Genomic DNA, 12,546 nt, shown 5'->3' on the forward strand with positions numbered 1-12,546 from the left:
ACAAAACGAACAATCTCTTTCGAAGTATTAGGGTTTTGGAGGAAAACTCATCTGTTACAAAGGGATTTCATTTTTTGAACTTATTTGAACTCCAGACTCTTTGTGTGTTCAAAATGCACCATTCAAAGCCACATCAGCAATTTTCAACCTTTTCTGACTTCATTTGTTCTTTTTCATGCATTCACTCATATTTTTGAGTTAAATGACCATGAAATTGAAAAGCACTACAAATGATTCTTTTTAGTTGCATAAATTTTATATAATTTAAGTTGCATAAATTTTATTTTTTATTTTTTATTTTTAGTTGATTCTTTTCCTATTAGAGTTTTATTAAAGCTTTTTAGTTGATTCTTTTTGCTATTGTAGAATATTAGTGGGTAAAAAACACACCTATGGTCCCGGTTCCAGACACCAACCGGGACTAAAGGTAGTGGGCCAGGAGCAAGGCCCATTGGTCCCGGTTTGTGTCTGGAACTGGGACCAATGGTCTCAAACGAACCGGGACTGGCCCCCGAGGCCCGGCCCGCGCCCTGGCCATTGGTCCCGGTTCATGAGTGAACCGGGATTAATGGGCTTGCCTTGACTAGACCAAAGCCCTGTTTTCTACTACTGTAGGGCCAGACCATGTTTATACAAGTCAATGACGCCCAATCCTCCCATGTGTTTTGGCCTACACACCTTGGCCCAAGACACCACACATTTGCCACCGCTCACGTCCTCCGTCCCGGCCCAAAAAAATGTCCGACAGCCTTTGTCCACTCTTTCTAGCGCCCATTTTGGCGCCTCCGCAATCATGAGATGATGAGTGGCCCGTGCCCTCATGACTTGGTTGACGAGGATAAGTCTTCCAGGTCTAGTCACCTAGCCCCTTTGCCATCCTGGCAAGATACGTAGGGCCGCATCAACAACCGGCCACTGTTCAAGAAATCTTCCGATTCATCGATTAATCTTCCGATTTATCGCTAACCGGGGGTGACCGATAAGATTATGCCTTATCTTTGTCATTTATCTTTTGGAACGATTTATCATTCTGACAAGCGATTTATCGGGAATCTACCGATAAATCAGACCTACTCATAACACTATGTTTGCAAAAAAAACTATGTTTATTTATGTTTTGTGGACCTTGTTACAGAATATGTACTATTGTCCTATTTTGTTTATCATTTTACGAAGATTCAAAGGCTAGAAATCAAGGTAACACTTCTGTCAAATATTGTTTTGGTGTTGAATATAGCGTATTTTAGTGCTGGAACCTGAGATTTGCAAAAAAAAATATCCGATTAATAGTCGACCGATAAAATCGATTAATCATCCGATTTCTGAGTAATCTCTAATCCCTAGCTGACCGAGACGATAACGATAAGCGATATCCTCAACATTGCAACCGGCTGCCACTCGGATCTTTTAAGCTGTCTTATGCTAAGTTGTAGCCCAAGGTATTTGCACAGGAAGGTGGCAATCTTCCATGGAAGGGCCGACTTTACGAGCTCCTCATCCTCCGTCTCTGCCCGGATCATAATTGCCGCAGATTTGGCCAAGTTTACTTTAAGACCAGACGCCACTCCGAAGATGGTGAGAGTTTCCTTAACAAACAGAAGATCTGGCCAAGTTGATTTGATGAAGAGCACCACATCATCCGCGTACAACGACAGGCGCTACATCGGGCTACATCCATTAATGGTGCTCAGAACACGATCCTCATGCGCCTTGACCACGATAGCCGTAATAACGTCCATGGCAATAACGAATAGCAAAGGGGAGATCGAGTCCCCTTACCTCAAGCCTTTTGCATGCATGAACTTGTCCCCTGAGTTGTTGGGCACCGATGAACCTGTACTACATATTACTCTGATGTTTATTCTTTTTTTTTGCAGATACTCTAATTTTTTTGCGGATACTATGATGTTTATTTAGAAAGTTAAAGGCGGTGTTTCTACTCCCGAGCTTATCTGCACCCGCCTGATGAAAAAAATCAAAACAAATTCAAAAAATTCCATTTTTTGTGTGGTAGATAAGTTTATGCGTGAGGTGCGCTCCAAGTTTCAACTCATTTGGACATCTAAGCAACTCTCGGCAAAAAAGACAAATTCATGGTCTGTAAAAAAGTTTATTGTTCACACACTATTCCGACCCGATTTGTTTTTAATTTTTTTTGCCGAGAGCTGCTCAGATCTCAAAAAATAAGTTCAAATTTGGAGCGAACCTCACGCATGAAATTATCTATGACACAAAAAAAATTGGATTTTTTTGACTTTTTTAGTATTTATTTTGATTTTTTTTCTGACCAAGTGCAGATGAGCCTGGGCATAGAATTGGATCAGAATATTTCAAAAAAGTGTTTCCAGAATCTTTAAACATCTAAATTGTAACCATCTAGTCAATTCCGTAAGAGCATCTACAACAAGGCGTCACAAACCGGTCTCAAACGCCCGGGCTACCCGCCCGGTCACTGACCGGTAATGAAATTCTGACCCAGACAGGCGCCTCAAACGGTCCTCAAATGCCCGACCTGACCGACACCCCTCATATCCAACCCAAAAATGGGGCGGATATGGTGGCGGCCGTCACGTCGGACTGACGGCGGGGTCCCATGCGAAACCGTCAGGAAACTCGGTGGTCTGTCGGACCGATGTCGTCGTGTGGCACCGCTTCGGCAGGACACGTAGTGCCTAGCCCGGCTTTAAGTCGATCGCCGGCACCGAAACCTTACCATCCACATTTTCCTCCGTTTGTCCGCCGCCGCCGCCGCCACTTTTTACTCCTCGTCCGCCAGTAGCCATGCCCCCACGCCGTCAGGTGAGGAGCCACCCATTTCTTAACGCGAGAGAGTCAGCTGGAGCTCCTTGAGCAGATCCAAGCAAGGCGCGAAGCCCGGATCGCCGCGGGGTTACCTCCGGATGCTGTGGATCTGAAGGAGGTTGAGGAGGAGGAGGAGGATGAGCCGGAGGAGGAGGAGGATGTGGGGGACGCTAGCGACGCGGATCTGCAGACGGAGCAGCATGCCATCCTCGATTCCCTCCGCTCGGAGTCGGCTGCGGAGGCCAGACGCCATCGCCGGTAGGAGATGGAGGCAGCGAAGGAGGCAGAGATGCTTGCCTACATGGATGAGGTCGAGCAGAAGGAGGATGAGCCAGAGCCATCCTACGCACCCGTCTAGCCGGCGCATGGCATCAACGTCGTGGACATTTCCGACGATGAAGATTAACTAGGGTAGTACATAGGATTTCTTTTGCATGCGTTTGTATTAAATTGGGGGGGTTGAAATATGAGAGACTCAGATTCGGAGTGGGTAATTTGAGGTACGACCGGTCAATGTCCGTGGCCGCGCCGGTCGCGTTCGCTGACGTTTGAGGGGCTGGATTTGTAGATGCTCTAATGATATGTAAACTAGTGCTGTGGGTCCATCTTGGTGCACAAACTTGAAAATTGCAACCACCGGGTTCAAATTGGTACAAAATCACCCTAGAGGTGACAAGTGCCGCTGTGTTTTCTTCTTTTGTGAAATCATATCTGTGTTTCGCATTCATCTCCTTGTACGCCAAGAATTCGCCACACAGACAGGCAGGCAGGCAGACAGGTGTTGGACGAAATGCCACGTGGGGACACGTGCCGTGCGCTGCGCAACACGCTGCTCTCGCCCTGCGCGGCAGGTGGGACATCCGTGAGAAGATATATAGGGGCTGCGAGGGCAGCGACGCACGCGCGGGGCACAAACACAACAGCGCGTCGAGCGGGCTGGAGCTGGACCTACACTAGGCGGCGCACTCCATGTCTCCATGGCGGCGGCCCGGCTTGCCTTGTCGAGGACCTCACTCACACACCCGGCCTGCCCGCCTTTTCACCGAGCTCGCGGTGTGCCGGCATTACGCGGTGATTCGGTTGGACATTTGGGTGAGTCTGCATATGCTTGGCTTCATTTCTGCACATGATCTCTTCTTCTCATGTTTTGCTGATTGATTCGGCCGGCTGCACTGTGGCCAGCTAGACTCTCTGTTGGTGTTTCACCAATCTCCTTCAAAGCCTTGTTTGGCACAGGAGTGTTTCAAGCGCATGGGGATGCAGTGCTGCCCGTCACCAGTGCGGAGATGCAGTAAAAACGCGCAGCGATCAGTGGGATGACCAATTTATCCTGAGCACCAAATGACCAGACCCTAGCTAGGGTTCAAAGTGTCAAATCCCCGTGAAAGGTAATCCCCAATCCCCTTGCTACAAAAGTACTAGTTCCACGCACAGGGACCATAATAATAATATTCAAAGTGTCTTCTAGAAGCAACTAAAACAGCAGACCCACAGCATCCAATATTACAGTTTACAACTACAGTTAAACTAGGCAACATCACAGTTCGATTTATCTTGCTCCGCCTCTGAGTTGAACTAGGCAACATCACTACCATGCTCAGCGTCTGAATTAAACTAGGCAACATCACTACCATGCTCGGCCTCTGAATTAAACTAGGCAACATCACTATCATGCTCGACTCTGAATTAAACTAGGAAGAATCACTATCATGCTCGGCCTCCGAATTAAACTAGGCAACATCACTACCATGCTCAGCCTCTGAATTAAACTAGGCAACATCCCAGTTTGCTGGAACGTTGTACTACAGATACACGGACAGCGTCTTGATTCAGTGTTTTGTTCATGACTCCACATCAAACTTCATGCACCTTCTACAAGCTTAGCATCCTCTTCTGGTGTCTGAAGACCCGCAACATCGGACCTGCACGTGAAGTCCAAAGGCGATTCTATGAGCAAACGTTCTGTCAAAGTTGATAACTGTGGTCATCATGAGACAACTCGTTCCAAGTCATCAGGTTACCTTTATTCAAAGGCACCTTGTCAAATCAGAATTAATAACAAAAGGAGATGACATATACTCGTAATACACTAAGCAACGTATAATCCGGTGATGCATGTGCAACATAACTAAAAACAAACAATCAACTTAATCATCCTCAGCGGATGAATAGTAACGGCCCTTCAACAACCTAAGCTCATAATGCAAAATGTAGGCAATCGATTCATCGCAGTGGTAGCCAAGTTTGTATCGGAAGAACAAGAAAGCTCATAATGCTCACCTAGCATGCACAATGGCAGGTCAGGTATGTTTCTTCAGCACATCAACATGTAAAAACTAAATCAAAGCAATATTTTTAACAGTGAGATACTAAAACATGGTAGACTGAATTTGTTCTAATGCATGCACAGCACAGGAAGATTAAACAGCAAGTTACCATAATGAGGTTGATTATTAGCAAGAGGTATGTCCTGTACAAGGTGATGAATTATTATATAAAGAGTAACTTAATGTCAACAAATTTATGCCATGTAGCAATTATAAATATATCAGCGCACACGTGGAAAGAGAGCATGCTGTCTTAATCAAGGAATGACCATGTCATTGCACACAGGCAAGAGGAAAAAATGATAAGGCTTGATCTGCCATGTAGTCCAGAATACATTGCAGTCCTTGCAGATCAGTCAGCAACCAAATAGGACTAGAAGTACGATAGGGAAGGGCAGAAGCGGAATGGACAGTATAAAACCTAACACCAATTCAAACATTAAAACACATGTCTTTATCTCCCAAAAGGAGCAAGTTGTGTGATTATCTGCAGAGATTGACATCTCTGCCATACTAAACATGCCTCCGACCAAGAGTCACATAGATTGCCTCCTAAATTAAGACCAGCTAAATTAAGATAAGCAACGACATGCTCATTCCAGCATTGATTCATCAAAAATTATTCTCTGACATGCAGAAACAATGTCTACAACATGAGACATTCCAGAAGCTAACTAAAGAACCCCATTGATTCATCAGAGATTTCTCTGAGATGCAGCAACAATGTCACTCCTACACCATGAGACATTCCAGAAGCTAACTAAAGAACCCCATTGATTCATATTATTCTCTGAGATGCGGCAACAATGTCATTCCTACAAAATGAGACATTCCAGAAGCTAACTAAAGAACCCCATTGATTCATCAAACAAGGAAAAAGATAGAAGGGTGAGCAAGAGCAGTTGTAGAATAAGCGGTGGTGGCGAGAGGACAATCAAAGTTGGCCCAACCCATTCCGCCTACCAAATAACTATATTTCGCTAACAGCATTCATTGTACATTTAATAGTGTTGTTCTCATTAATCACACCATTGCTATTCTTATCTCACTCACTAAAACAAATGAATAATTTTTAAAAACAAAAAAAGACTAAAAATGTACCTCACTCTTTCATGGCATCGCCTTACGCATCACCCCGTATAGCGGCATTTAGATCATGACATAGACTTGGATACTTCTTGCGAACTTCAGCATCAATAGAGAGCTTTTCATTCTTCAACTAAAACCAAAGCACTTGATTATCCAACTAAAATGTTTGTATCATGTGTGTGTATTGTGTTTATGTGCATGGAGTACAAACTTACAGTTTTTCTGAGCTCATTTTCATGAGTATACATCCCGCTTATGAATCTGAAAAAATCTGCCAAACTTTCTCCATCATAGTCTCCAAGCCCATTATTTGATCGATACCTTTCCATTTCTACCATAAGTGGATCAGATGCCCATGCCGCTGTCCATGGGAGCGTTGGCATAGACGGAGACAGCCTAAATCTATTCTGAATAGCTGTATCGTTCCATATTCCAGGTACCTCATAGGCAAAGAATATCTTCGTTCTTTTCTCATCCCAAAAGAATTCATGATCTTGAAGATCACGTTTCACTGTACCGATTGAATCCCTGAAAATTCATGAAAACAAGAACACAAGGAGTCAAAGATAAACAAATAATCTCTACTATTGAATGGGAGTCCGTACATCATTCGTTTGGTCTGGTTCATAGAGACTCCACGATCAAAGGAAAGAAATCACCCCCGTCGATTTCTTTCCCAAACCCCACCACCTCCCGTTTCACGACTTTCTTCATAAAAGCCCCATGCACCCAGCCCGGTTTATTGCCTGAAATACATCTAGATTTTCTCCACGACGTTCTTGTTTCGCTCTTCCATAAAAAAAACTCACACGCAACTACCATCCCTACGGTGTCGCCACCTCGCCCGCCCTACCTCCCAGCATTCCCCTGCTAGCCCATAGTTACTGAAGATGGAAGAAACAGTTAAGGCGGCTGAAGTGCTACAAGGGAGTTGCTACTGCTGCACACATGCTGTTGTGAGCCTCCCCTCCCCCACGCTGCTCATGCGCGGCTCCGCGAGCCGATGGCCTCCTGTGCCTGACCGCCACCCCACTCTGTCAGACACTTGGCCAGAGCGCTGCCATCCCAAGCTGACCACGCCCTCCGCCGCGGCGCGGCCCCAAGCCCCCCCCCCCCCCCCCCCCCCCAGCGGGGCGCCCCCACCCCCCCCCCCCCCCCCAACGCCGGGTGGGTAGCACTTGCCTAGACTGGACAGCGGGTGGCAAGCGGTGACAGGAGACAATCAAGTGACACAGGTTGACAATATCTTTGTGTTATCATCCTAATCAAACGAGTTTTTATTAATTTACTGTATCTTATTTCATAAATATTTGCAATTGTAAAGATAGAGCAAAGTGCCAATGTGGAACCACATCTATTCTATTTGTGTTGCATCTTCTCTTGAATTTGAATAGATAGGTTTATTTTGATTTATGAACCAGCAGTTAGGTTTGTCTATTTCATAAATAGTTAAGTTTGTCTATTTCTGGATTCGGAATGCTATCTCTGGAGTTCACATGTCGATCTTGCACTGCGATACAACATTTTATTTCTAAGTTGTAAACCTGAACTTTGTGTATGTAGTTACATATACTGTAGTGAGTTCCACTGATAGGTCAATGGAAAGACTAGACATAGAGATAATTTAAAATAAATTCTGATTATTGGTTACATATACTGTACGTGCTCTGTTAGAGACCAACCCAAATGTGGATGCATGCTACAACTAGTGCAAGAAGCACATCTCATATGTCAGGAACCACACACATGGCAGGAGATGTTTCCATGTGTACCACGTGATCTTCTGCCGCCATATTTATTTTCTTTTAATTCCTTCAACTCTGACTCATTTTTTGCTACAACATGACATGGCAGGAGATGTTTCTGTGTCACTGTGTGTACCACGTGAACTTTGCACTTAACCTGGTTAAGTACTGCAAAAAATCAACTCAGGAAGGGTTGCTTGGATCAGTAAATAGTATAAGAGTAGAATGTATAGGCCTGGAACAGGTGCTTTGTGTACTAAATGTATCCTTATTCCTGAGATCATGTGCATCTTTTACTACAGCTAAATTATATTTAGGAACGGAGGGAGTATTTAGCATTCTCCAAGACAGTCCATGAGCCTCCCCGGATCATGTCAATTAAGATAGATTAAGCAAACTTTGTTAGGTTCTTCATAGTTTGAAATGTTAGATCCTAGTTCCATATGAAATGAATCTCATAGATTTACAGTCAACCGAAGATGTTTTGGTAGTTCAATCTTATATTTAGGAATGGAGGGAGTATATAGCAAAGCATATTTGCCCTGTTTTGCATGGGGAAAGTTTTGCATAGTATTACAGTTATGTACTCATGTTCAATCCTTATGAACTGTATGAACCTCATCGGTATCATATGTTTTTAACATTCCAGCTCTACTTTCCCTTGCAGATGGATAACCAACCGGTATTCCATTCTACTGAGTGTGCCCCGTTTACAGTCCTAATGAATATTGGTGATTACAAAGTAGTCAAGGGTGGTATGCCAGATTGTCTGACGAGAAAAAGGTCAAGTATCTACAGAGGCGTTGTTTAACCTGCCAACAGAAGAAGGCTGTGGTGCTTACTGGGGTGACATCATATGCCATGCAGCGATTCATGGATGCTGAACACAACGGATGCTGGGGGACAACAGTATGAACATCAAACTTTCACCTTAGAAGTAACACTATAAAACTATACTACTGAACTAACGTTAAACATAGCATGGCATCTGGTTCTTTGAAATAATTGATCATTTGGTTATTGACTTGATATGAAGCCTCAGCCTCATGTGTGATTCATGAATAACTCCCTCAACAGTAGGGTGTTTTATTCAGACATTCACACAGGGAGAAAACAATTCCATTGACTAGGCACAAAATGCATTTGGTATTTGGCCTTCTTTTTTCCAGTATATGTTAGCATGTAATTAGTCATGTACTCCTATAACGAAGATAAATTCAAATAGGGAGTCTAAAGCTTGGTCAGTTAAAATAATGAGTGAATCTTTCTTATTACGCTTTGCCTTTTTTTGGTGTTCTTTATCTTTGCTTGGTTTATCTTCTTTGTCTTTCTCAGGCCTTCGGCTTCTCCCATAACATAAAGAAGTTGATCTAATGACAACATAAAAAGTTGTATGGCATGGGTAGTTTCCCCCTTCCCATGTACACCAATCCACAAAGGATATTTGCAGATGATATAACAGGCTTCCAGCACTAATATGTCAATTTTTTTTATATTCTGTATTGTAGACGTAGTACACAATAGTATGGCTAGATAATAAGAATTGTAGAAATTATTCATTTTCCAATGAAATTTTTATTCTCCTATTCCAGAGCCAGATATCCTCGCCAAGAACGAAAATGAAGGTGCTTATTCTCAATCAATTGTTATTTCGCATTGGTAATCATAACTAGCATTATTATTTTGCATTGCACGCAAGTGGACGGCAAGGAGGGGTAGGGAAAAAATGTTGTTTTGTCTTCTTGTAAGTAGAGGGTTATTAAGGAGACATGACAATTACCCATAGAGAAAAATAGCAAAAAAATCAGTTCATTGCTATATGGACGGAAAGCATATGTAAGCATGCTTGGCATCTTTATTTTCCAAATTAGAATAATTATTTGATTATTTTTTGTTATTCCATAGCAACACACGGGCAATCAATTAGTACCAACAAAAAAAAGATTCTCGGCTAACTTACTTGGTAACGGACTTTAACTTCCTTGCAAGATCATCTATCAAGCAATACGTGTAATTCTTGACATTAGGATAATTATCTTTGAGATGCTGAGATAGCGCCTCAAGAGAGGCTCCAAGAGATGTAACATCCTCAACTTGACATTGTAGCAGATCATTTGAGTCTAAAATGGCACAAGGAAGATAAGAACTAAAAGTTAATTCCATTTTCAACCATATACTAAACTTGAATATATTTACTATATATTGCATATTAGTTTTAAAGCTAGCATTAATGTAGAAAGACATTTCCATGTTGTTGACTAAGCCAAAACATATTAATTTATAATTTTTCATCAAATAGATTATATTAAGAACCAATATTATGGATCAATAGATTATTTGACGAACTTACTTTTCCTTTCGAAGTTTGCCAACTTCACTATAACATTGCCATTCACCAAATGATAAAACGTTGTTTTCCACGAGAAGTTGCCGTGATATTGATTATTGTCTCTGATATAATCTAAAGCACCCATCGTTGCACTGGAAGAAAAATATATGATTAATTATACATAATGTTAAACTTACAATGTAATTCACAATACACTACTGGATGTAGGATACACACCAACCTCACGATTTCTTCCAAAGATTGAGATGGAATCATGTTTGTTCTTGGATTGATAAGAGATTCAAAATTCTGGAAAAGCTCTGAAATGATTGCGGTATAAGGCTCAACATATACTCGGATATGTGGTTCATTGCTAACTTCTTCCCAAAACTCCACTCGAAGAATGTTTTCATGATTTAAGTCACGAATTATCTTTAAGCACTCTTTCTGATTTTTATCTTTGTCATTTACTAGAAGGACAACTTTTGGATAAGGATTTTTATGAATTTTGGATATGTCTTCTACAAGGGAAGGCATCTCCAAAAAGAAAGATCCGAATCCGGTCTCACGATGCAGATACTCCCTACGAAGGGTGAATGGAACAAGGATAGAGCCATCTTCACTTTTTTCCCCGCCGCTTGATTGGCTTTCACTTGTTTGTGCCATTGAGAGCTGTAAAAATATACATGAACAAAAATAAAAATTGAGAAAACAAACATAGGCCCTGTTTGTTTAGGCTGAGGCTGAATGAAAAACACTTGGAGCCACTACCACATAGGAGTAAACAGCAAGTAATATCACCATCAAGCTAACCATGTAATGTCCAGTACAAACAGCAAGGAATCATCAAGTTATCACCAAATAGTCCAGATTTAAATAAAAACAAGCTAATCATGCAATGTCCAGTGCAAACAGCAAGGAATCATCAAGCTATTACCAAATAGTCCAAATTTAAATAACAAGCAACCATGTCATCCATATACATGTCCACTCCAGCAAGCAATTTTTGTTCATATAAAATGACAGCAAGTAACAATTTTTGCTCATATAAATTGACAGCAATGAACAGTGGGCAGCCTTTTGTATGACAAGAAAGGATTGAAAAAATTTATATAACAACAAGCAATGTCCAGCAAGCTTTTATATATAACAGCTTTCTATATAACAGCAAGCAATGTCCAGCACACATGCACATTCAGCAGATCCATACACTTGTTAATGTACCAAGCATTTTATATAACAAAAGCATGAATCGATCACAGGAATGTCCAGCAAGCTTTTATATATAACAGCTTTCTATGTAACAGCAACCAATGTCCAGCACACATGCACATTCAGCAGATCCATACACTCGTTAATGTACCAAGCATTTTATATAATTAAAGCATGAATTGATCGCAGGATAAACTTGTTCATATGTACCACTCACACACTAATCATACACTTGTCCGTAAACATTTGTAGAAAGAGTATAAATCAATCACAGCAAGCAGAGGGGAAGGTTTCACCTGTTTCCCGGGGGAAGAGCAGGCGGGATGGTGGCCCGGAGGTCTGGCTCCAGGCGCAGGCAGTGCAGCAATGGAAAGAGATGGTGGTCGATGCCGCGCAGGCAGGAAGCAGTCGAGGGAGAGGAGCGTCCGGTTCCAGGTGCGGCGGTCGGCGGGCGGCGGCGGTGGCGGCTTGGTGGCTCGAGGCCGACCGGCGACGAGGCAGGGAGGCGTGCGGCGGCGGAGATCTGCTACCCGGAAGAGGGATCCATGGCGGGCCTCGTGGGTCGGGGCAGCGCGTGGTGGAGGCGACCGCGTGGATCGGGAGGGGCGCCGGCGTCGGGCGGCGGCAGCGGCTGGTCTGGCACTGGCTGGAAACCCTAGCCGCTCGCGTAGGGGAAATGAGACGGGGTAGGCGGGGCGAGGGTGTTTTCCTTTTCTTTCTTTTTTGACCCGGAGAGGGCGTTTTCCTGGACTAGAGGGCATTTGATTTTTGTTTCAACGGATCTAAAAATTGAAAAAACATCAAATACATGAGTGATTTTCTGTAAAAAAATATTTTTTTACTACAACTTTCAAACTTTGGTCAAACAAATTAAGCTGAAAGTTGAAATGCAGTTGAACCATTGATCCAAATTTTATGAAACTTTTCCAGATTAGTCAAACATACATGGTGATTTTCTGGAAAAAAAAATGAACTTTTTCTGAGAACTTCCAAATTTGTCAAAATTTGAAGCTGAAATTTGAATTTGAATTTGAATTTCCTC

The 12,546-nt window shown here is 42.7% G+C and overlaps 1 protein-coding gene across 1 annotated transcript; it reads right to left on the reverse strand.

The window, feature by feature from the left end:
- Positions 1–4,254: 4,254 nt before the first annotated feature.
- On the reverse strand, positions 4,255–12,193 carry LOC125549432. The gene is made up of 7 exons (XM_048712847.1): positions 11,801–12,193; positions 10,534–10,964; positions 10,314–10,444; positions 9,924–10,083; positions 6,434–6,746; positions 6,231–6,348; positions 4,255–4,724 (listed from the first exon to the last, which is right to left on the reverse strand). The coding sequence occupies exons 2-6, from the start codon at positions 10,956–10,958 to the stop codon at positions 6,253–6,255; spliced, it is 1,125 nt and encodes a 374-aa protein (XP_048568804.1). The 5' UTR covers positions 10,959–10,964; positions 11,801–12,193; the 3' UTR covers positions 4,255–4,724; positions 6,231–6,252.
- Positions 12,194–12,546: the final 353 nt, after the last annotated feature.

The sequence above is a fragment of the Triticum urartu genome, chromosome 3 (assembly GCF_003073215.2).
Source record: "Triticum urartu cultivar G1812 chromosome 3, Tu2.1, whole genome shotgun sequence".
Lineage (NCBI taxonomy): Eukaryota > Viridiplantae > Streptophyta > Magnoliopsida > Poales > Poaceae > Triticum > Triticum urartu.